General features: G+C 41.9%; 1 protein-coding gene across 2 annotated transcripts in view; it reads right to left on the reverse strand.

Annotated features, from left to right (window-relative positions):
- Positions 1 to 19,444: 19,444 nt before the first annotated feature.
- The window catches only part of LRP5 (LDL receptor related protein 5), a 260,875-nt gene continuing 253,667 nt past the window's right edge, over positions 19,445 to 26,652 (reverse strand). The window contains exons 20-23 of one of the 2 annotated variants that reach the window (XM_038407882.2): positions 25,405 to 25,638; positions 23,479 to 23,618; positions 20,528 to 20,625; positions 19,445 to 20,015 (exon numbers count right to left, since the gene is read on the reverse strand). In XM_038407882.2, coding sequence (XP_038263810.1) covers positions 19,754 to 20,015; positions 20,528 to 20,625; positions 23,479 to 23,618; positions 25,405 to 25,638 — 734 coding nt within the window. In that variant the 3' untranslated portion in view covers positions 19,445 to 19,753. Of the gene's footprint in view, positions 20,016 to 20,527; positions 20,626 to 23,478; positions 23,619 to 25,395; positions 25,639 to 26,652 lie in introns of both variants that reach the window. The other variant, XM_038407880.2, reaches the window with a different exon arrangement.

Consider the following 26,652-nt stretch of genomic DNA (forward strand, 5'->3'; position numbering starts at 1 on the left):
ACAAAGTGGGTGCAAGGACACAGAAGTGTTAGCTATCTGTAGCTAGAGCTGTCCCCACTGCTGTATCTGCAGTTGGTAATGTGTCGTGACAGTATGCAAAGAACTCTAAGTAGCTGCCCTAGGTATCTCTTGGAGGTGTACATCTTTCAGCCATGCAGCCAAAGTAGCTTGCCCTGTAGTGGAATGAGCCCTCATCCCCTCAGACAGGAAATATGAGCTAGTTGGTAACAAGGGGTAATGCAACCTGAGATCAATTTTGAAAGTCTCTGCGTCGATATAGCTTGACCCGTTGATTGCTCTGCAATGGAAAAAAAATAGTTTAGGTGTCTTTCTAACATCCTTTGTTTTTTTGAAGATCAAAGACTGAAACCCTTTAGACTTCAAGAGAATGCAGCAGTATCTCCTCATCTGGGACATGCAATTTTGGAAAAAATACTGTTAAGTGGATTTCCTGACTAATATGAAACTTGGACACTGCTTTAGGATCGAATTTGGGTGGGGTCATAATGAGACCTTTTCTTTATGATGGGTCTGTCATGAGCACTCCCAGCTCACTAGCTCTTCTGGCTGACATTATCGCTATTAGAAAGGCCATCTTCATGGACAGATGGGCCATAGATCATGTGGCTAGAAGCTCAAAAGGGGGGTTTCGTGAGTGATGATATAACAAAATTGAGGTCCCACGGAGGTGCAAACTTTCCAATGGTGAAAAGGATCTGAGAATCCCCTTCAGAAATCTAGTTGTGAGAGGATGAGTGAAGGTTGTATGGTTATCCACCGGAGGATGGAAAGTGCTGATTGGTGCTAAATGCCCTCGCAGAGAACTGAGTGTGAGACCTGAAGACTTAACAACAAGTAGATACTCTAAGATAACAGGGATCCTGATGGATTCTGGAGACAAGCTGTGTCGGTGAGACCAAGAGGAGAAATGCTTCCATTTTGGTAAATAACAGCTTCTTGTAGAGCCTCTTCTGCTTTGGTTAGGGATGGATTGCACCCATTTAGAACATGAGCTCTCTGTTTCTGATGCCCATTCAAATACCAGGCCCTGAGTTGCAGCAATCTTGGATTGGAGTGCTTAAACCTGCCCTTGTGCTCTGTTAGAAGATCCAGCAATGTAGGGATGTTCATGGCTGGGTGAATTGAGAGCTTCAGTAGCTTCGTAAATCAGAACTGTCTCAGACAGTTGGGCAAAATCAGGATGACTTGAGCTCTGTCTTGGAGGATCTTCTGTAGAACTTGTGGTATCAATGAGATGGGAGGGAAGGCATACCCCAGGCGACCCTTCCATGATACCAGGACATACCCCATTGAGCCCTTGGCCCAGGGCTGCTCTAGAGTAGTACCAAAGTTTTCTGTACTCCTGTGAGGTGGAACGATCTCAGGCCAGCATTCTGCATTGGGTGAAGTCGTTGTCAAAAATTGAATGTGAATCTCCCATTTGTGATTTGCAGAAAAATATCTGCTCAGGCAGTCTGCTACGGAGTTTTGCACCCCTGGTAAATATGCTGCTGATAGGGTTACATGATGACTGATGCACCAGTTCCAGAGGGTGACTGCCTCTATGCACAGAGGGAGAGACCTTGCGCCCCCTGCTTGTTTATATAAAATACCATCGTCATGTTGTCCAACATTGTTTGGAAATGTCTGGATTGAATGAGTGGAAGGAAGGCACTACAGGCTCACTTGACCACCTGGAATTCTAGTAAGTTGATAAGCTTTCTGGATTCCTATATGGTCCAGACATTTTGTACTATATGATCTTCCATTTGACCACTCCAACCAGAAGGGAGGCATCAGAAATGATGGTTGCTTCAGGAGTTAGTATGAGGAAAGGGATTTCCACCCATAACTACTCTGATTTTGTCCACCAGTTGAGAGAGTTTAAGGCCTGGCGTACACTGGGAAATTAGGTCAGTATAACTATGTCACTCAGGAAAGTGAAAAATTCACACCCCATGAACTATGTAGTTGAACCAACCTAACCCCTTGTGTAGACAGTGCTAAGCAGATCAGCGAATTATCCCATCAACCTAGCTACTGCCTCTCAGGAAGGTGAAATACCTATGCTGACAAGAGAAGCCCTCCCTTCAGCTAGGAAATGTCTTCAGTGAAGTGCTACAGCGATGCAGCATTTTAAGTGTAGACAAGCCCTAAAACTTTGGGCGGAATTGTCACCTTTCCATTTATGTTGCCCTTCTCTGGTGAGTACATGGAGAGGAGCCAGGTATGTGGGCAGTAAAGATGAAGCCTGGTGAATCATAGAATCATAGAATATCAGGGTTGGAAGGGACCCCAGAAGGTCATCTAGTCCAACCCCCTGCTCAAAGCAGGACCAAGTCCCAGTTAAATCATCCCAGCCAGGGCTTTGTCAAGCCTGACCTTAAAAACCTCTAAGGAAGGAGATTCTACCACCTCCCTAGGTAACGCATTCCAGTGTTTCACCACCCTCTTAGTGAAAAAGTTTTTCCTAATATCCAATCTAAACCTCCCCCATTGTAACTTGAGACCATTACTCCTCGTTCTGATGACATCATCTGTGTGAATGGAGGCCCTGTGGCCAAGGAGGGAGACAAGTTCTGATTGATGTCAGAAGGATTTGATAATGACCTAATATATGAGAGTGCTCATAGTCTGAAACCTCTTGAGAGGTAGATACCCTCTTCCTGTAGTCAAATCCAATGTCGCCTCTATGAACCTATGAAAATTTATGAACCTCTTGGAGATCAATGTGGATTTTTCATGACTGATGCAGATACACTCAGGGAAGCAAAAAGGCCAAGCAGAACACTGGTTGCCCGCTGGACTTCTTCATAGGAACTGCCCATCAGAAACCAATCGTCAAGATAAGAGAAGACTGTAAAAGTCCTTCTCTTCTCATCCAAACTGCTACTTCTGAAAAAACATGATGTAAACTAGACCAAAGGGGAGGACTCTGAATTGGTAATGCTGTTGATCAAAGAGGAACCTGAGGAACCTCCTGTGGATGTGGGTGGATGTCTATGTGAAATGCATTTTTCATGTTGAGAGCTGCAAACTACGTGTCCTCCTCTAACAGGGGAATTATTGATGCCAAGCATATTGTGTGGAATTTTAGTTTCTTCTTTGAGTGCTGCTCCCTATGGGTATTCCACATGTGAGTACACCTGTGTGCCATGCCTCTGAGTCTGGAGATTCTAACTGGCAGTGTCCGTTGGTGCACACAGGCACAGTAGATCTCCTCGTGCTCCTGACTGAGGGCAGAATAGGCAATGTGGGCTGATGCCTCTCCAGTTCCTTCTTACTGCCATATGACCTGAGCTGGAACCCCTATGTCCACAGATTTCTCCAGATTTTCTCTTGATCGAACCTGTAAATAGATTTATAAATAGTTTTTAGACTTCATAGCTTTTGTATTAGTATAGGTTTTAGAGTAGCAGCCATGTTAGTCTATATTCGCAAAAAGAAAAGGAGAACTTGTGGCACCTTAGAGACTAACAAATTTATTAAATGGATGCATCCAATGAAGTGAGCTGTAGCTCACGAAAGCTTATGCTCAAATAAATTTGTTAGTCTCTAAGGTGCCACAAGTACTCCTTTTCTTTTTATATTAGTATAGTTAGTATAGCTTGTTTTTGCCCTACTGGGACTCCTTCCCCGTGTTCTGGGACTATGTCCAGAGTTCCAGTGTTTAAGAACTGCATCTCCCATCCTTGCTCCTTTTCTATGAGTGACTATCACCATCACCAGCTCTACTGCTTGGGCGGGACATATTTTTCTGCAAAGTATATTGTGTCATATCTTGTTGATCATTTCCATCAAGAACTCATAAAGCTCATCAGCTTCATCTAAAGAAACACCTTATGGAGAAGGCTATGAGGTCTCACCCTGATGTGGGCCAGGGAGACCCCCCTCCACGTACATTAGCCTTCACAGACAAGCAGCAGCCCTCCGAGCACGAGTTTAAAGGAACAGAGTCTGCAGTGACTAAGCCCAAGGGCTTTCTCCAGGGGTTTCTCCAGAGCTTCCCATGGGAGTTGAGTGCACTTTCATGGTCACAAAGACAGATCCTCATCCAGGACTGTCCACAAGAGACATAATCCTTCCCTGAGTCCATTGAGATTGGATGAGCCTTTGTGCATGGATCCTAAGAGACCAGCACTGCTGAAAACCACCAGGCAGGAGAGTAAAGCATGCCGGAAGAAAGATTTACTGGTTCCATAGGTGGCACAGGCTCTGAAACACAAGGACTGTCATCTTTTGGTTCCATCTAGGAGTGCAAGTCCAGAATTATCATTGGTGCCAGCTCGTTCATCCAAGGACTGGACTACCTCCCTACACACGCTGAAACCAGGGTGCCAACTGCTGGAAACCCGCCCCCATACACCGGGACTTAGAGACACATACAGCACCAGAGGATATCTTTCCTCCCTCATCTTCAGTATACCCTCCTTTTCGACTTGTCCCTCCTGAGGTACATTACTACACCAGAGGATGATATTACTTTGGTGTCTCAGGAACTGTCTCATTTCCAGCCATTGGGCAGGAATGCCCCAGTACTGACACCCCCACCATTTGAAGGGGAGCAATTTTTGGACTCAGATGAGTCATATGTTCCAGCCGCTCCTCCATCTCTGTGGAGAAAGCCCAGCTCTGACAGGCAGTCAAGGAGATCTGGGCACTACCTGTCCAGATATGATTTCCTCAAGGACTGCTAGTACCATATACCATGGGGTTCCCCAGAAATGGCTGACCCCTCTTTCTGGCCTTACTGGGGACTGTGGGTTCTCTATGGCAGATGCCTGGGACCGGGCCAGAAATCTTACCACACTTCTCCTTCTCACCCACCAGATCCATCTGAGTATGAGGAAGAGGATGTTGATCTAGATCTGCAGGTACCAATATGAATATCATTCTCATCTCTGGACAGTCACTCTCTCCTCTCCATCTCTGCTAGATGATCATAGGCAGTACCAGGAGCTACTACAGAGGATTGCCAATGACCTCCAGATACTACTAGAGGAGGTCCAGGACCCACAATACCAACTACTGGATGTTATGCAACCTGCAGGCCCAAGTAAGGTGGTACTTCCAGTTAATGAAGTCATCATGGAGCTGGTTAGATTGGGCTGGCACACTCCAGCATCCTGCACCCCCACATCTAAAAGAGCCAAGAGGTGCTATTTTGACCCCACCAAGCAAGCTGAATTTCTTTTCTCCCACCCCTCTCCCCCAACTCTCTGGTGGTACAGGCAGCTACAGAGAGGGTAGGTCATAACATCAAAGGACCACCCTGACTGACAAAGACTCAAAGATGACAGATCTTCTGGGCAGAAAGGTCTTTTCCTCTACGGGTCTGCAATTCTGTATCGCTAACTGTCAGGTCTTGTTATCAAAATATGATTTTAACAGCTATTCCAGCCTGGTGACCTTCAAGGACAAGCTTCCCCTTGAGGATAGAGCCCAGTTTCACTCCTTTCATAGAGGAAGGCAAATTAGTGGCAAGAACATCCCTTCATGCTGGAGTGGATGCAGCAGATACGTCATCCAGAGGCCTGGCTGCTGGTATCATTATGAGGAGGAATTCTTGGCTGCTGTCTTTGGGTTTCCTTAGGGAGGTCCAGAATACCATACAGGACTTTCCCTTCGGTGAGCTGAATCTCTTCAGTGAAAAAATGGATGAGTCCTTACACTGGTTAAGAGTCAAGATTGATTCTGTGCTCCCTGGAGATTTACACTCCAGCCCAAGGAGATGACACCAGAGACAAGCCTATAGGCCAAGGTCACCCCCTCCTCAAGCATTCTACCACAAGTTCTATGAAAACAACGGAAGGTTCAGAGGCCTCATTTTTCAGTCCCCTTTACCACCATGACCTCTACCCATTCCCAGCCACCTGCAAAGGACTACTTTTGACATCTTAGTTTAGACCTGCGTACCACCATGATATCACCCATCTCTACCCCCATTATTTTTGGGAGGCCGTCTCGCAGTCTTTGCCCATAATTGGGACTTGATCACAACAGTTAGTTTGGTCTTGGAAATTATCCATCAAGGATACTCTATTGAGTTCTTCTCTCTCTCCCCTCACAAACCCTTTCAGGGACCACTCTCATGAGGTGATTCTTTATCAAGAAGCATAGTCCCTTCTACAACAAGGGGCAAAAGAGCACATCTCATCTCAGTATCAGGGGAGAGGGTTTTGTTCCCCATATTTCCTAATCCCCAAAAAAGACAGAGAGTGGAGACCCATTCTAGACCTTTGGCAACTAAACATCTATATTCAAAAGTCGAAATTCAGAATCATTATGTTAGCATCGATAAGCCCCTCCCTACAGGAGTGGGTGTGGTTCGTGGCTCCCAACGTGAAGGACACATACTTTCATGTAGACATTCATCCTTCCCACAGAAGGCTCCTGAGTTTTATGGTGGGCCAAGAACATTTCCAGTTCATAGTCCTTCCCTTTGGGCTAGCAATCAGCACTCAGAGCGTTTACAAAAGTTTTATCTGTGGTGGCAGCCCGAATGAGATATCAGAATTACACAGTTTTTCCATATCTGAACGCTTGGCTCTTGGTAGAGGGCAAGTCAGCGATGGAGTTTCTGCTTCATCTTCTAGCACCCTTGGGCATCTGCATAAACAAAGAAAAGTCTGTTTTATCACCCACACTGTTGATTAACTGAACACTCCGAGAGCCTTCCTTCCCACAGAAAGGTTTCAGTTAATGAGCAGCCCGATAGCATGGATTACTTGCAGATCAAGAAAAATGGTCAGATTGTGCCTCTCACTCAGGCACTTATGAGATTCCATTCACCAAGCTTCATCTATGATGTCTACAGGCCTGGCTCTGATCAGTCTACTCACCAGACAAAGATCACATCAACTCCAGAGTGACTGTTCCCGCCAGAGTCATTGCCTCCCTCACCCGGAGAGAGTGAGAGTGGGCATTCCTTTCAACTCTCCCACCATCATTTCCACTTCTGTAACAGGTGCTTCCCTTCTGGAGCACTCACCTGAACAACCACTCTGCACACAGTACCTAGACCCCACAGGAGACCAGACTGCATATCAGTGTACTGGAACTGAAAGCAGTCTACCTGGCTTGCAGAGCCTTTCTCCCCCTTATAAATTCACTCCATATCCAAGTAATGTCAGACATCACCAGCACAGTCTTTTACATCAACACACAGGGCGGTGCAAGATTTCTTCCCCCTTTGCCTGAAAGCAGTCAGGCCTTGGAACTGATGCATGAGAAATTGCATCACTATCCAAGGCGTTTACCTTCCAGGGGCTAAGAACTCTTTAGCAGACAACCAGAACACGCACTTCTCTACAGACCGTGAGTGGGAGATTCATGACCGTCCTAAGTGAAATATTCACTCAGTCGGATACACCTCAATGGGATCTCTTTGTGTCCCAAACAAACAGAAAACCTCCCCTGTACTGCTCCAGAGGAGCTATGGGCCACAGCTCCCAGGGCGACGATCTCCTGTTACCTTGGACAAATGACACCTTTCCTGCCATTCCCCTGCTACCACATGTCCTGAGAAAGATCTGTCACAAGAGTCATTCTTCTAGCACCCAATTGGTCCAGTCATCCTGAAAATGTCATCCCACCCCCTGATCAAGATCCACCCCTTCCTGAACCTTCTGACACAGGACCAGGGCAGAATCAGACCCTCCGCTCTAGACTTGCTCCATCTTGTGGTCTGGTGGTTTGGATGGGCATCAGAAATAGGATGTTTCTCTCCAGCACCCATTCAAGCTATCCTTACCCAAAGTAGGAAATTTTCAACTACCTGGGTGCAGAATAATCAGCCTTCTCCAAGCACTGCAGATACTCTAGTTGTTTCAAATGTTTTTTTTAGATTATCTCCTGTCTCTAAGAACTCAGGCCTTTCCATTAGCTCATTGCGGGTTCATCTTGCAGTGATTAGTGCCTTCTTCCCTCTGGTTAGATGGATGTTCTGTTTTCACCCAACCATCGTAAAATTCATGAGGGACCTAGTCAGGATCTTTCTGTCAGTAGTCAAACCTACACCTCAATGGGACCTCAATCTTGGCCTGTCAACACTCACCAGACCACTGTTGGAACCCTTGGCAACATGCTCCATGTCCTCCCTGTCCATGACAATTGCATTTTTAGTTGCTATCACTTCGGTCAGGAAGGTGAGTGAGTTGGGTGCCCTCAGGGCAGTCCCTCTTTATGTGGTTCTTCACAAGGAAAAGGTATGCTTTCACCTTCATCCTAAGTTCTTCCCCAAGCTTATGTCTGAATTTTGTTTCAACCAAAGTGTCCGCTTACCTGACCTATTTTTTCTGAAACTCCAAAGAAGGAAAAACTCTTACCTTGTGGCAAACAGCTCATTTCCAAGCAGCCAGGACTCTGCTCAAGGTCTCCGCTACTATGCAATGAACAGGTATTGCATAACACTGGGCATTTTAACAGCATCATGTATATAACCAGTCTGTTTTTAAAATGGACAAAGCTTGAACATGGTTGTCACTGTTATGTCTATCCAGATACTAGACTGATGTAACAGAAGGCTGTTATATTTATAGACAAAATGAGGTGACAATATTTCAGGTGATCAGCAGTGGGAAACGAAGCCTGCTCTGTTTCAAATCCAGTTTAGGTTGATAGCAACTCAAAGGGTATTGCCACATGATGGCTCATTTGAAATATATTGGTGACCTCACCCAATTTGCTGGTAGATAGGGTTCACATTACAAATGTCACCATTTCTAGTTGGCAATCTCAGCAAAGGGGGCCAGGGATTAAATGGGTATGGAAACTGAATGATCCCTTCACCACTAGCAGTGGTTCCTCCAGGTCAGGAGTGAGGCACATTGGTGGGTTTGAGAAAGGGTGGAGCAATGCTGCTCATTGATGGGAGCGAAGGCACATTTAGTCCTGACAGAAGCCTGCTTTGGATTTTAAGAGTCTGTTCTGATAATAAGCTTTCGTGAGCTACAGCTCACTTCATCGTGAGCTGTAGCTCACGAAAGCTTATGTTGAAATAAATTTGTTATTCTCTAAAGTGCCAGAAGTCCTCCTTTTCTTTTTGCGAATACAGACTAACACGGCTGCTACTCTGAAACCTGTTCTGATAATGTTTAACTGCATAAGTAGAACTGTGCATGTGTAAGAATTTGCAGAATAATCCTGTTGTGAGAGCAATAAAAAATAAAGTAACTAAAAAGCTAGAAAGGACCAGTTTGAACTTTAAACATGTATTGAGGCAGGAGGAGAGTTAACATGGAAATGAGAGACATACATATGTAAAGAAAAGTTAACTAAACGTTATAAATGTTTGTGTAACAAAGGGAAGTTGAAACTGCATTGTCTGGTGCTGGAGGTGACTTCTGATGAGATGGTCCTGATGAGTTTCGTACTTATGAGTAATTGATCATTACTTGCTGAGTGCTTTGCCTTAGTAAATATTTGTTAGCCCTATCTGCTGAGTAAGTTTCAGAGTAGCAGCCGTGTTAGTCTGTATTCGCAAAAAGAAAAGGAGTACTTGTGGCACCTTAGAGACTAACAAATTTATTAGAGCATAAGCTTTCGTGAGCTACAGCTCACTTCATCGGATGCATTTGGTGGAGGTTTTCCTCCTTCCCCCCCCCCTGCTGTTGGTGATGGCTTATCTTAAGTGATCACTCTCCTTACAGTGTGTATGATAAACCCATTGTTTCATGTTCTCTGTGTGTATGTGTGTGTATACATAAATCTCTCCTCTGTTTTTTCCACCAAATGCATCCGATGAAGTGAGCTGTAGCTCACGAAAGCTTATGCTCTAATAAATTTGTTAGTCTCTAAGGTGCCACAAGTACTCCTTTTCTTTTTGCTGAGTAAGTGAATCTCAGTCCAACATTCGTGATTCCAGTGTCCATGGGCTTTCAGTCTGGTACAATTCCTGAACTAAGAACACTTAGTGTCTTCTAAAAGATATGCTCTTGTACACTTAGGTAGTTGGGAAGAATAATTCTCTTCTCTGCAGGAATCGCTGTTGAGCTTTTGAAAGTTTTACATGAATGTGTGCCTCAGTTTCCCTGTGTGCTGCACCAGTACCTCAGTAGTGGGAATAGGGGTGTGTGGCTTTGGCTGAGACCTCTGGGGCAGGTGAGGTTGTTCCAGCTCTTTGCATGTATGCTATGACCAGTGCCCTTCATAATCTGAGCCCCAGGAGGGGGATGCAACCAGGTGACTCTTTGCCTGGGAACTAACACAAGGGGAGGAGCAATGGGGATATCTGAGGTAGGGTTGCTGGAAGCTGTCAGTTTGCTTGGGGGATTAGAAGACGGGGAGTCCAGGCTATCTGGCCCAGGACTCCTCAAGATGGACTTGGCTGAAAGTCACTGATTTCTGTGCTGACAAGTTCTGTTCTACGCTGTGTTCCTGTCGACTAATACACCTTCCATTTTACGCTGGCTGAGAGTCGCGTCTGACTGCGGAGTTGGGGTGCAGGGCCCTCTGGTGTGGAAGGGGATCCTGAATGCTCTGAGGTCAGACCCAGGAAGGTCAAAGCTGTGTAAGCTTCTTGCCCTGGAGACAGTATGCTCAAAGAGGGGAGGCATGCTCCCCCAGAGTCCTGACTAGCTCCATATGAAGTAGTTCCAAAGCATCGCCTCGGTGACTCCATGACAGGGGGAAAGAAAAATACCTTTAAAAACCCAAGTGGCCTCCACTGAGTTTTCACCTCTGTATGATCTAAACACTGGTGCTAGTGTGGTGCTTATTCAAAGATTATAGGGCCAGAAGGGATCACTGTGATCATCTAGTCTGACCTCCTGTATAACTCGGGCCTTAGGAAAAGGGTGGCCAACCTAAGCCTTAGAAGGAGCCAGAATTTAGCAATGTACATTGCCAAAGAGCCACAGTACTACATCAGCAGCCTCCACATCAGCTTCCCTGCCTCCCCGCTCCCAGTGCCTCCTGCCCACTGGCAGCCCCGCCCCCTCCCTCCCCTCACCTCTGGATGAGCTGTTTCATGGTATGCAGGAGGCTTGGAGAGGGAGGAGGAGCGAGGGCATGGCAGGCTCAGGGGAGGGGGTGGAGTGGGGGCAGGGCCTGTGGCAGAGCCAAGGGTTGAGCAGTGAGTACCCCCCGGCACATTGGAAAGTTGATGCCTGTAGCTCCAGCCCCAGAGTCGGTGCCTATACAAGGAGCCGCATATTAACTTCTGAAGAACCACATATGGCTCTGGCGCCACAGGTTGGCCACCCCGCCTTAGGACTTCCCTGACTTTCCAGTAATTAGTTACTCTAATTATTAAAAAACTGTACCTTATTTCTAGTCTGAATTTTTTCAGCCATTGGAACTTGTTATATTTTTGCCTGCTAGACTCATGAGCCCATTATCAAATTTTTGTTCCCCATGTCACTACTTCCAGACTGATCACCTCTCCTGTAATCTTCTTGTTATTAAACTACATAGATTGAGCACCTTGAGTCTATCACTATAAAGGCAGGTTTTCCAATCCTTTAATCATTCTCATGGCTCTGCTCTGAAACCTCTCCATTTTATCAACATCCGTCTTGCATTTTAGACACCAGAACTGGATATAGTATATAAGTAGTAATCACATTAGTGCCAAATAAAGAAGTACTACAACCTCCCCATTTTTATTATTACTGCAATAGGGGAAGGGGAGAGGAAGGATGTTTCACTAGTTCTGACACTAGTTTGTGACTCAATAAACCTGGATTCAATTCTTTACTCTGCACAGGCTTCCTGTGTGATCTTGGGAAAGTCAGTCTCTGTGCCTCAGTCCTCCATCTGTAAATTGTGTACAATAGCACAGTTCTATCTCACAGTGGTGTTGAGAGGTGCTCAGATAACAGTTTAGGGACCAAATAAGTACCGACAGTGATATTCCTCAGTCTGCAACCATGATTATTACAATTGAGTTAGGTCATAGTTACAACATGTCTGTTCCATTTTACACCACTCTTTGTATTGAAAGGGGGAACTTAAAGGTGACCCAGCTAAGGAAAATATGAAGCTTATGTCCTTTTCCCCCCACGATGTGATTTAAGAAGAACTGAAAGGAGAAAGATGACTGGAGAACTAGTGAAATATTGACAGCACAAAGAATGCTGAGCAATTGTGAGGGGAAGGGATTCTCAATAGTTGTTAACGCCAATGTTTAATATACACTTGGGAGAAAGGATGTCTTAGTTAAAGATTTAAAACCCTGTCTCTTCAATTAAGGTATGACACGTCTCATCTCTGTGACCTTCTACATGTGTTCCAGCAAAGCTAGGGCAGACTGAGCTTAGCATGCCTGGTATATCTCAGGTTAAATTAGAAAGAACCCCCCACTCCCTTAAAATAAACATCCTTGAATGTTTTAATAAAAGAATACTTAAAAGGGCACAAACTCAACATTTTTGAATCTCATTTGCTGTTCATCACCCCCCTGCCCCAAACTGTTAATGACAGCCAGATTTAAACACAGCTGCTCTTTCTATTGCAGAATGTAGCTGGGTTTCCCCGATCTTGTGAATGAGGTCATTGCATTTTTCTACAGTCAAATCGTGGCGTATAGACTATCCCTATTAATTAGTGTATAGCACAAGTCTAAAATAAAAAAAATCCCTGTTCACTCTTAACAGGAAAACCATGGTAATGTGTATACATCTCTCTCAGCACAATTATAGCTATATCACAGTTTTAATTCAGATGTGGACAGGGCTGTGCTTTTCATGGGTGTCCCCTACCCTAGCTTAATATGTTATTGTGACTCTTGAATTTCATACAACATAAAATGAATACCACCCTTTACTCAACTGCTGGGTCATCCAAAGCTGTAAAAATCCAGTCAGTTGTCCCATTGGTATTCACTGTTGTCAGCAGATCATGGAGCTGCCAAACAAATCCTTTTAAAAAATATTTTATTACAAAACAAAATCCACAAAATCTATCATACAAATGCAGAGTTTGTTAACTTTACAGTTATTTATACACAAAACTTCAAACAAAGGTATTGGTATCCTGAAGAAACATCACAACTTGCAATGTCACGAACTGAAAATGATTAATATTTAAATGGTTTATTGGCTTTGAAAGCCTTTCACATAAAGTAGTTTTTTGAAAGGCTAATTTGAGCTCTTTTTCATTATGTTAATGCTAGAAAACCATACTCTGCAGAATAATTTTTAATAATTAATTGGTTTCTGATTCAAGGACTTAATTTGTATGATATTAATGACAAAACATTTTAGTGACTACTTGAAAATGTTAATTTAATCAAAAATACCTAAAACAAACTATTGGGGTTTGTTTTAATTAACATCATGTATTTTAATAGATAGCATAACTCCATATTTATATAAAATTATGGAAATCTGACCTTACAAAAGGGGCAGATAAGTAGCTGAAACTCACTTTAAAAAATGCAACTGAAAAAAAAATCACAGAATATTACAAATTAATTACATTGATATTTTTGGAGCAAATATTTCTTATCAGAGTCCACATTAAGAAATACAAAATAAATTTAATTTTATTCCATAATATGGGCACATTCTGTTTGAATGAATGGGGCACAAAAGCACGCTGTTACACTATTTTGTAAAAACTAGCCTCTGGGGCACAATCAAGAAATGATACCGGGGCACTTAATTTAAGGCATTGTTTTCTCCCGGTCAATATGCTGAACTGTTTAAAATACCCAAGGCACTAAAATGTTGGTTTGGTTTTCTTTTGTGACGAATTCTACAAAATGATACAAATATAAAGCTACACTATGTAGATTGTTTGCAGAATACATATTTTAATATAAATATAAAAGATTGATGTGAGGGATTCTTTTTATCATAACAATTCTTGGTAATCTTTGTATATTCAGGTACATTTACATTAGCAGCAATTGCGGTATATTTAGATAAGATAATAAAAAGCTGTCTGGGTTAGATTTCTCTTTACAATGCCCTCCAAATTTCATGTACAACAGAAAAGCGCTGTTCCTGCTTTAAGCAATTTTACTTTATCTGCATGAGACTGATATATTCCATTTGATATCACAAATATTTTGTTTCTAATTGCAACCAAATACTTCAGTACATATTTACAGTGTTCTGCAAATACATTTTACAAATTAAGTTGGAGTACCTCTTCCTCCAACACACACACCAACACACACTGAAGAAGTACAGATGATCGCTGCACGAGGAGAGCATAGTATGTTTCTGATCTAGAGACAAGTGCTTCAGTTTGAGTATTTGATTTTCAGAAACATACAGTGCTGGTGAATTAGTCAGTCACCTATCCTAAGTTTCAGATTTGCTTTCTGTCTCTGAAAACACAATCCAGACATGTCTCCATATGTGATGGTCAATCTAAAAGTTCTGCTTGGGATTGATCAGTGAGGTCTTCAGTGCATTAGCAGTCTGTTTCTTTGCCCACTGAAATCAATGGTGCAGAATCAGGGCCTTAACTCCCCACTGAAATCAGTCAGGTTCAGGTCCTTGGTCATTACAGCTCAGTAATGTCCACGGACCACCTAAGAGTTGGCAGGGTATTGCCATGGGAGCTTGGAAGTAAATTTGGGATCTTTGGGCCTGGGATTACTGGATTTTAATTTGGGGGGGCAGAGGACTATTGTATCAGACTCATTTACACCAGCCCTACCCTTAGGTCCAACACAGACAAGGGGCGATGGGCTATTTCAGAACCTTCTCAGGTGAGGTCATAATGCCACAGAGCTGTTGGCCAGTCCCAAAAAAGAAAAGAATACTAGTTACAACAAGGTAGTTACAGAAAGCAGAGCAAGGAAACAAATTACAGGAGCTACACAATGTTTATGTATATTAGTATTCATTTCAGATACCTCTTACATTTTAAAATATAAAACTGATACCTTACTGTTAAGTAAAATCAGAATAATGACCCAAGGGTTTTTAATGTAACAAAATAACAAAAAGAAACCAAAATGCAGTATTTGCTATGTCTAAGAGACAAGCTGCATTACAATTCTTGGACATTTCACAGTGAGTTTTCTGTAGCCAGGATTATTGGTTATTCGGTGGCCAGTTAAACTTGCTTTTTCCGTAGACAAATTTTCTTTCAATCTTTTGTGTTCGAGACAAATTTTTACTGAGGAACATATTCAAAATTATTTAAACCTATAAACTGTTGAATAATTGACCCTGTAAACCACCGTCCCTCTTTGGCTGTGGCTTGCATACAATGCTTTGTCCAAATAAGGGTATTATTTATACTATGTCCCTCAGTCCTGCCTAACATCAAAAATGATATTTCAAATTCAGGGCTCCATGCCAAGCACTTTTGTGTGTTTTTAATTATTAGGAACATGCCTGCCTTCTGTTTTCATTTCCTGACGTTAATGGAGATCAGTTGTAGCTCAATTACAAGCACAGCTACTCACTTGGATTGGCTCAGTGTAATGCCCATCAGAGTAACTGGGATCAGAGGAGACTTTTCAAAATGCTCAGGGCAAATAAGAAGGGCAAATTATATCAGTGGTAATTGGTAAGTGCACTGGGACTCATACAACAGACTGTCAACTAAAGCCTTATCCTTACTGGGAATTTCAACCATGGGTGGTTGGCCACCCATCTAGCTGAACCATTATAAAGCCAATGTAAGCCACAATTTGCCCTGATGCACCGTAGCCTTGCTTGAAACGGGAGTAACTTTACTGGTGTAAGCCATGATTTATAGCAGCTTTGCCTGTCTACACTTTGGCATTACCCTGCTTCATCTATATCAACAGTTGTAACCAGGGCAAATCTCAGTGTAGCAACCCCATAAGATAGTTCCTTGTACAAGTGTAAATAGAGTCTGTCTCTCATTCTCTCTCCACTTTCCTAGTATACCTGTCTGTTAAATATGGCACAGGATTAACTATATCCTTTGCCCATTACTAGTTACACACCAGACACAGGTCTGTCTTAACTTAAACTGGCTGAAGTGCTAACATACTGCAACAGTGAATAATAATGATCACAAGGAAAATGAAAAACACCAGGCTAAATAGATTTAAGACCACAAATGCTCAAACTAAGGCAATCCAAATCCAATCATGCATCTTCCTGCAGATTTTAAGAGTTCTTTCTCTGCAAACCCTGTTGTCATCTTTCCCAAGGCACACTTGGTTGATAAAACTGGACATACAAACTACCAAAAAACACTCCGCACATTTTATTTTCTGCTTGGTCAATATCCAATGGCCATAACCAATTATTTACATTTAACAGTTTCTCTCCAGTTCTCTGTCAGTCTGATCTAGAGGAAAATAGCACCTGTTTTGATCAGTTGAGGCACCTGAAATTCAAAAGGCTGGAAGTAAATTCACAGGAACAAGCTGCATCGTATTTCCAGGAAGCAGGGGCCCCTCTTACTGAAATATGACATCTTTTCTAGGATACTGGCAGTGTGGGAACCCTGTGTAAGATGTACAGAGACTCCAGCAATTAGAAGTAATATGAATTTATAATAGAAGTAATAACAATCTATTTAAACAAAATGTTTAATTCTTAAAAAAGTTCTTTTTAGGATCAATAACTAAGCCCATAATAATAATAAAGCAGGGCAGGACTTCTAAAAACACAGTCTCAGATATTGACCATCATCCAGTGTCTCAGATAAGGTCATTTCTCAGTAAACAGGTCATCATAGCAAAAGGCTTTGCTCTTCCAACTGAAATTTAAAAGCTGTTTTCAAGCACTGTATAAGCTTTGTTTATTCATACATATCCAGAAGTGTTTCCCAGAGTCAGTTCTGAATTTGACCGTCAAGATAACTCAAAGTCTGAGCAAAATTCCTACAGTTTCCTTAAACTCAACCCCAAAGTTCACGATCTGAAAACTTATTTCTTATTAAGTGGAGTTAAGATGAAAAAAAATGTGGTTCTCTTTTTTAAATGAACAGTGGTTTATCAAAAAAATAATCCATGTAATCTTGCATCCAGCATCATCACAAGGATACAGGAAATGTGACATTGCATATTTCTAAGCAAGAGCTATAAAGTGACATTACTAAAATTATGAATTCATTAACAAATGAGGAACAATGAGCACACACACAAATATAGTGATGTGAGAAAAATACATAACTGGACTGTAGTGTCCAACTGGTGTAAGCTCTTCTTTAGATGAGGGATATTGTATGTAAAATATCCCATGGATTTCTATTTACAATTTAGTTGACTTAAACATGGTGACATGAAATTTGATCCTCATTCAGCCAAATAGCACACACCATTTTCCAGAGATCTGCCAAGAGTCACTCTAAGGTTAATGGACACTATGACCTCCTCTCTCCTGACATACTGCAGAACAGCTAACGTTCATGGAAAAATCCATTTTGTAGTGTTTTTAGTATAGGGTTGATCTGCAAAATTAAACTCTTAATACTTTGCTCTGTTTTTCTCCATGCAAACAAAGGGCCTCTTCTCTGAGCTGAATCCAAATCAGAGAGGCTAAGGATTTTACAAAGCTAACAGACCCAAGCTCCTTCTCAGACTTTTAATAAAATGACAGTCACAGTGAGCAAAATTCTGTTCTCGGATCCATGTGGATAGGAAGAACAGACAGTGAGATCTGAGAATGTAGCAGGATCAGAATGTTTGGAGTTTAAATCCACACTGAGGATGCAAGTGAAGAATTTTGGCCCTTAGTTGGAGGATTCCCCTCCCTCTTGCTCACTGGGTCTCTCTATTGCTCTCGGTGGGGGGCGGGAAGGAGGGGAGCTTGCTAAAATAAAAATCCAACTTGAGAGTTCAAAAACGAAAAGGTTTCATTTCTGTCAATGCTGTTAAGTCTGTCAGAGGCTGACTGCACCTGTTCTTCAGCAGCTGTAAAAACAGGTGCAGATCTGTATTATCCAGTTTTTTTCTCAAGTGTCTTGACTACATGTCCACATTATGGCTGCAGTTGTAAGGACAGTTTCTAAAAGCACTGTGCAACAGCAGAGCCCTTTGATTATAGCAAGGAGAAATATAGTTCATGTCTGTAAGTTTGGTAAAAGGAACTGATAGCCGCCCAGCTAGCAGCTTGTTAAGTCAGTGGTTCTCAAACTTTTGTACTGGTGCCCCCTTTCACACAGCAAGCCTCTGAATATGACTCCTCCCCCCCATAAATTAAAAACACTTTTTTATATTTAACACTATTATAAATGCTGGAGGCGAAGCGGGGTTTGGGGTGGAGGCTGACAGCTCGCGACCCACCACGTAATAACCTTGTGACCCCCGAGGGGTCCCGACCCCCAGTCTGAGAACCCCTGTGATAAGTGCTACGTGTTAAATGCCTGAAACAGAACTCTTTTGTGGTGTTGTCTTGGCATTACAGCAGTTTCTACAACGTGAAGAGTTAATTTTAAAAAAGAAAAAAAATTAAAAAGTCCTTATTTTTATTGCCTTTTGGCAAAATTAAACTCATTTTTTAGCAAATTTTCATAGGACCATGACTAAATCACATAAGTTATAATGTGTGTGGGTTGTTTGCTTGTGTTTGTTTGTGGGTTTTTTTGTTCTACCTCTATACATATTTAGTTTCCCACATATTTAATCTTAAAACTTTCCTATTGAAATAAATATGAGCTGGCATGTTACTGGAACACCACACTCTGGGATCCGGACATCTGGAACTAGGGTAATTCGCTGAGCTAAATACAGGGGCAGGAGCTATATATACAGAACTTACTATAAATTCCAGACTTCAGAAACAGGTGATGGAACTGCTACCATTTTTCAGGAAAGAGGAGACTAACTTAGCTATAACAGACCTTTCCTGGCTGACCCCCACAATCTCTCTAGGAATGGCTCTGTGGTCCCATGCCCACCTAGAGTGAAGTGGCTGCTAGGGAATGATGGAGGAGCTTGTTTTACCACGTCGAATTGGAAAGAGTGACTAGTGCTGAGCGAATAGAGTGCAAGGTTAAAAATCTTGGCCTCTTTTAGTGCCTGGGTTCCTCTGGGAAGCAACTGGCTTGTTTGCAAACTGGAACATTCAGGAGGGAGGTTTTTGTTTGTTTGTTTTTCATTCAACTTTGTAAACAAAAATATAATTTGGTTATTAATTTTTTGGCAGTGAACAAATTATTTTTTTTGAAACAAAATTGTTTTTTTCTTTTTTGAATAACCGCAAGACAAGTTTGGTCATTCAGCCTCTCAGCTTCTTTTTAGCATGCCCCTCCCAGGATCCTCTTTTTTTGTTTTTGTTTTCCCTTCAGTGTCACACTGACATACATTTTACAAGTTTCAGAGTAGCAGCCGTGTTAGTCTGTATTCACAAAAAGAAAAGGAGTACTTGTGGCACATTAGAGACTAACAAATTTATTTGAGCATAAGCTTTCGTGAGCTACAGTTCACTTCATCGGATGCAAGTGAGCTGTAGCTCACGAAAGCTTATGCTCAAATAAATTTGTTAGTCTCTAAGGTGCCACAAGTACTCCTTTTCTTTATACATTTTACAGCATTAAAAAGGGGACTTAAAAAAACCCACAAAGGCTCAGCATCCTCATCTTTTCCTCCCCCCTCCCCCAGTCCCTTGGAGAGCAAATCAGTTTCCTGACTTCAATTTAAAGAAGGCAATTATGGCACAAAAGAATGGAAATTAAATTAAAAAAATCAAATTTATAAATATTCTTCCACTGTACACATCTTCACAGCCCCACCCCACTCATTTTTATTCACATTTTCTTTTTTTAAATTCCCACCCCTATTTATTTTTAAAATCATAAAATATATTTTAATCTTTGTTCATATTTAAAAATATTTACAGTAAAAGACAAGTTCCTTCTGTTAAGGTCATGAGGAGTCTGTACAAGGAGATGGCGGAGGGGGGTAGAGGTGAAAGTAGCTTCGCTCTGTGGCAGGAGATGGAGGGCAGCTTTCTTCTGCAGACATGTACTGGCTGCGAGGCGTGGGGGGAGGGGGATAAGGGTCTGAGTCTGAATTTAGATCTATGTAGTATTTGTTGGCCTTCCACCGGCTTGTGGTGTAGTCGCTGTCGCACACATCTGTGCTGCATGGTGTCGTGGGCGGAGCTATCCCTCGTATAAGGTAGGGTCTGAAAAGTTAACAGCTCAGTATTAGTAGTGTTCAAATGTCTTAAAAAAATACTTTGCATGAATTTTAAATACAGGTGAAAGGTGCTGGAGTGAAGACCTCCAAAGCACAGGTGTTACAGATGGGATTTTCAAAGGAGCATCAAGAAATTAGGTGCCACAAACTAGAACCACTTCTCTTGTTTTACACAGGGTGCTGAACTGTCGTCAGGTGATACAGTCTATTTTGGCTGGATTATAACCAGCAACCTAGCAGTGAAAAGCTCTAAACCCCATTTCTACTGCCTCAACCAATCACTCACAGAATGTTTTCATTTTTCAGAAATGAACAAATAAAGTGGATATAGTAACAAGAGTGACCACGGTCTGACATGCCATTTGATCAAAGAGGGAAAAAACAACCCCTTTTTCTCCTTTAAAAGATAAAGCTTTGAACAAGATTGTTTTTTTCCTAGACACAAAACCAAAGAGATCTCAACCTAAGAAAATGCCAAGCTTTCCATCTGATCAGTACCTGTAAGATCTTGTTGTTGAAGGAATGTTTGAGGAATAGAACATCTCTGTGTTATATAAAGAGCGATCAGTGGCTGGGGAAGGAGGTGGATTCAAAATCTGTGGATGTTAAGAACAAATAAGGCAGAGGTTCAGTTTAATTCATTATGGAACAATACTTAGAAAGAGAGCGAAAAACAGTATAAAAATATCTCCCATAGGTTGCTATTATCTCACCCATAGTTTAGCCTTCTCTCCTTGTTTTTACATGTAGCTTCATAAAGATTCATAGATTTTTTTTTTTTTTTTTTTTTAAGGCCAGAAGGGTTCACTGTGATCTTCTAGCCTAGACATAGCACAGGCCACAGAATTTCAGCCACTGATTCCTGCAGCGGAGGGAGTTACGGTTCCCTACTACGTAAATTAGAGGTTAAGTGCCTTGTCCAGTGCTACACAGGAAAGCTATGATGGAACTGAACCCAGTTTTCCAGAGTCTCCACCTAGTGCCTTCAAGAGCTTCCTTTATTTATGAACATAAACACAGATCTCTTCCTTGTCAGACACTAATGGACCTGGAGCCTCCTCCACCCCCACCCCTTACCCTGTCCCAATCAATGCCACATCCAGAAGCTTGAGTTCCTTTACTACGACTAGTTCACTCCATGTTTTCCCGGTAACTTTTTTTACTACTATTTTTAAATCACACCAGTTTGATGAGGTCAGCAATGCAAAGAAGCTATTAGCCATGAATGCTTAAAATCTCCCCCATCCTGCACCCAAAAAAATGACTAATTGTTGGCAGCCCTTAAGAAAAAAGCATTGATTATGCTTCAAGTTTAAGTGGAAACTCGCAGTGGAAATCCCCACTCCACCCTTCCTCCACATTTTTGTTTTTTAAATATTCCAGTCTATTCATTTTTTAAGAGAGGAACAAAGTGAACAGTAACACTTCATGTATTTCATGTTCTTTCTAGCACAGTTCAATTGAACAACAATAGTAATGGGTACATCCTTGCCTCCCAGTGGAGTGACATGCATAAATCACTGATCAGCAAGATGAGAATGTGCCGCTAGGTATTCATTACCATCTTCGATATACACCCAATCCCTCCTCCCCCGCTGTCAGTGGAAAGAGAAATGTGATCTTCAGCACTAATAAAACACAGATAAAATGATAACACTTTGTGCCTTTCATCCAAGGATCTGAAAATTTATAAATATCGTGTTAAACCTCCACATCCTTATAAAGTAGGCAAGGGATCACTTCAGTCACCACTAAAATACAGCTACTTCTGGGGTAAAAGGAAGCAGTTCTTTAGCACTGCACCACAGGGAGATAAGGAATGATGTATCCACTGAAACAGCACATTTTATTCGAGCAGATTTACATATGTAAACCATTTACGTTTTTAATCAGTAGGTTACACCCATGTGTGCACCATTTATCTACCATACAGTTGACCAGCAAATCCTGGTGGTTTTCCTTCCTCCACTAATATTGAATTAAAAGGGCTGCTATGTTGGAGTTCCAAATATCTTTACAGACTCTTGACTCACTCCTTTGTTGGCCTAGTGAGTGACGAATGAGGAAAAGAAATCAAGCCAAGGTTTTCTGTATTGCAGGAACCAATAGACCAGACTGTTCAGTTGTATTCACAATGTTCCCTCACCTATCTACCCCCTTAAAAATTAAGAAATAAGATTATAGTTACTGCTAGACACAAGAACAATATATACTGGCTTCCAAATTCTTTTTGATTTATTATAATGTATTAACTTTTTAATCTAAAAAGAAAAGGAGTACTTGTGGCACCTTAGAGACTAACAAATTTATTAGAGCATAAGCTTTCGTGAGCTACAGCTCACTTCATCGGATGCATTTGTTGGAAAATGCATTCCAACAAATGCATCCGATGAAGTGAGCTGTAGCTCACGAAAGCTTATGCTCTAATAAATTTGTTAGTCTCTAAGGTGCCACAAGTACTCCTTTTCTTTTTGCGAATACAGACTAACACGGCTGCTACTCTGATAACTGTTTATATGTAAACATGTGTACATCCCCCTCCCTTTACAGACTTATTTGGCTCTCAACTGCAGTATTGGACCATCTTAATCATTTTTGTCAAAGTACATCTAATGCTTATAGAGCTGGCTCTGAAAGCTATTGCTTGCTCAGTGATGCTGAGAAGCAGCAAAACAACTGTACAACAAGATGTTTGTGCAAATAACCTCCTCTGCATCCCTCTCCCATAAGTCACCAATGCCCCTTCCTCATTGGGTTTTATCATGCATCTCTCCCTTTTCATTTCCTAACCTCTACAGGCTTATTGCCTCACTTATGGAAATTTGGTTTAGGGACTAAGAATCTCATTTTCCAGCAGGGAAATCTTGTAAAATCCAGAACCAGACACCTGAAAAACCACAAAACATTTTAAACTTCAGACACATACAGTGGTGCCACTTTGTTTTTCTGGTGCTTGCATTTGGTTTTCTGAATTGAAGTTGAACACTTTGGATAAATAGTGAGCCAAGCTTAGATTTTGAGTGTTTTCTTCCGCCCAGCTGTGTTTTGTTTGTTTTCTCACTCCTGTGCATGCTTGTGGGATTATGCAGTGCCAAACATCATCAGGTCAGTGACAGAGTTCACCAGAGACAGAGGACGAGATATTTACAAGTACTCAGGTGGTAAGAACACCCATATAAAAAAAAATGCACAGGAATGTCCTGGAAGAGCATCTTTTTAATAATAAAGATAAAGGTAAAGACCACGAGCACAATGCAATGCTCACTGGAATAAATGGAAGCCATTCTATTGAATTCAGTGAGCATTGGATTTCCCCACTGCTAAATGACATCATCCAAGAAAGTCTTTGTTAGCATTTCTCTAATAGCACAAGTTTTAATCTGTCCATTTTTTGGACAGAAATGGGAGGCCCTTTATTTCCTGTTGTTTCCTACATTTTCAAGACTTACCTGTGGGTAGAAAGTGGCTTTAGTGCTCGTTGAACTACTAGAAGAGGCTCCAGTAACATGGTTTCTGTCATAGAGAGGGGCACCGCTACTTCCTCCCATGAGGCTCATGGAGCTAATCATAGACTTTCCACAAGAGATGCCTGCATGGAACCAGAACAAGACAGGGATACATGATTAGGTAGCTACAATCTTATCTGCCATTGTAATTGGAGCCAGATCCTCAGCTGATGTGAATCAATGTAGCTCCATTAGCCCTCATTGTCTGAGAAAGTAGTCTTGTTAATTTAAAGCTCATTTACTTTCCTTATTAAGAACAAAATCTTTCTTCTGCTATCAGCCGAGAGTACAACTCCATTTTATAGCTTCCTCCTCAAGTCTTCTTGCCAATGCATGGATTACTTGGTTCATGATCCTCTACTTTGAAAGTTACAATGTCACAATCCAAAGTCACAACTTTAAAATAAATTAATTCAATGTATCACTCACTGTTGCATTGAGCTAGTGACTGACAGCAACTGGACAATAAAGGAGTCTCCCCATGAGGGCTGGTTAAAAAGTTTTCTGTTTAAATTGTTTTTTGACCAAAAATTGGGTTTTTGAAGACTTTTTTTTTGCAAGGAGCATCTGCTTTCTTACAGAAGATTTCAGTATTTCATAGAGAAAATAAAAGCTTGACAACCAAAAGATTTCTATTTTGGATATTTTGCCCTAAAAGCTACATTTTCCATGAAAAATATTTACAAAAGCAATTCCCCCCCCAAATTTTGTCAACATTTTCCATGGGAAAAAAAATTCTGACTAGGTCTTGTCTGCATAAAAATTCAGAGGACTGTTTTCATAGTGGGTATATGGTACAATATCAGCCTCTTCGATGATCAGGGAAACATTTGGTTTAGAAGTTATTTGGGAAGGTTTTGCCACCCATGAAGTGCCCATGGAAAACATGGTGTTTCATTCATAGAGATGCAGCCTACACAACTTACATTATTTTGACAATCAGATCGTATCCAGTGGCATGTATCCCTTTGGGAGCTGTTATGCTCTCACAGCCCATGCTTCCTTCTTCCTGCATAGTTCCAACATCTAGGGGCAGAGTCTCTCTTGGTATAAATGGTCATAGCACCCCTGGCTTCAGTGGAGCCAGGAATTAAACCTAGGGGTATGTCCTCACTAAAGAGTTAGCCCAGGTGATTAGCACCTGGGTCTGAACACTTGGGTTTGCCTATTCCAGGTATAAGCAGTCACACTGCAAAGCCATATCTAATTTACTGTGTCCTCATTGGGGCAGCATTTGCCTGTCTCTAGAGGGCTTCTGGGGGCATATCCTGCAGTTCTACGTGCTGTTGTGAGCTCAGCAGCTCTGCTATTCTTTCACAGTGAATTGTGGAAGAACTTGTCTGTCCTTCTGGGGACCCAGGGCAATTGTGGGAAGGCAGTAGGGGGCTATCAGCACTCAAGTGATTTAGGCTGAGTCCTCACTGTAAAGCGGGTGGGTTATCAGTCTGAGTGGCAGTGGCGCCTGGGCTCTACACCTCCAGCTGGTCCAGCTAGCCCTGGTTTAAATACCATCAAACTTGGGTAAGAGCGTTGTAGAGGCAACAACCAAGAACATACCCATAATCTCCATAGTAACTATTAAGGGGAAGATAAAAAAAAAAATTAGGCACCTCATGGAATTTTCAAAAACACCCAAGTGTCTAACTTCCACTGAAAGAAACCTATCTGCATCTTTTGGCACCTGAAAACTTTTGCAAATGTGGCCCAATGGGCAGATAAGCACCGAAGTCCCACTGAAAGTCAATGGACGTTTGACATCTAACGTGCTTTAGTGCCTACAAAAAAGAGCCCCATAGTTAGTATCCTGTGAAAATAAAATCCAGGTAACATAATATTGCTGATGAAATGCAGGGTCCTTACCGTCCTTACCAGTAAAAGTGCCATGCTGAGAACTCCCTGGAGCTATAAAATTAAGAGGGACATGAGGGGTTCCGCTGACATATTCATGCGGAAAAGGTCCATTGGGTCCAGCATAGCGCTGACATACCACTCGCTGGCAAACAAAATACATTCCTCCCATGACCAAAAGGGACAGTATGATACCAATGACAGGTCCAATAGCACTAACGTGGGGTTGAGGTTCATCTGAGGATGTGTTTTTTTCTGAGAAAAAAAAAAAAGAAAAAAAAAGAAAAAAAATTCATTACATTGATGTATATGATGCTGCTCCGGAAAAACCTTCATACTTGCTCCTAAAACCACGGGCCAGGGGAAACAAGATAGATGGATCATACTATCATTCACACGGTGCACTATGCAAATATTTACATTACACTCTCTCTCTCCCCCACACACACACTCCCTCAGCCTTCTACATTCTGAATTATCGAGCAAGATTTTACATCTCCTCTCCTCCACATATAGTGATTAGGGACCTTCTGACCTCACCTACACTCTGCCCTCTAAAAATGTATCAGAAGCTACGTCTAACTAATTTTTAAAACTGACTAGATTTCAAGCTGAAAGAGTTCCTTTAAAACATGAGACTTTTTCGCTGTTGTAACAGCTTTGCCCACCATCCCAAAATATGTGACTTTCTGACTGAAATAGCCAACACACTAAAATGTATTAATCGGTATCATTAACTTTCAGAGTTAACAATGTGTTCTCGAGGCAATGGCGGGGCATTTCACATCTCTCCTTAAATTAATCCTGCACTGGGTCACATCATTGAGTCAAAGACCTATGGCCGGATCTGCAGCAGCGATGTAATCAGGAGTTGAATCTGCTCAGCAAACTCTGAAGTCTTTTTTAATTACATGAAATCTTAAATTCTGCAGAATCTCTTATGTGGCCACGAGAGAAATGCTAGCATGGTGTGCCAACAAGTACAGGCTGAATCAAACCCATTCAGCAATCTGATAAAAATTCTTGCCCTGCTTTATCATTTGTCCTATTCCATTTGGCAAATCAATTTTTTTTAAATCCTTCCTGCATTTTGAATGCAGCTGAGCGTAACAGAACTATTCTGATTTAACAACTACTGCAGATTATATTATCATCTCATCATGTCATGATAAAAGGATCTTCATGTTCCACCATCAATGACTGATGTCAGCACAGCTCAGGGAATAACATGTTAGTGTAACCATTGCTTCAGAGGCAGTAGGTGAGGGA

This window comes from Dermochelys coriacea, chromosome 6 (assembly GCF_009764565.3).
Source record: "Dermochelys coriacea isolate rDerCor1 chromosome 6, rDerCor1.pri.v4, whole genome shotgun sequence".
Classification (NCBI taxonomy): Eukaryota; Metazoa; Chordata; order Testudines; family Dermochelyidae; genus Dermochelys; species Dermochelys coriacea.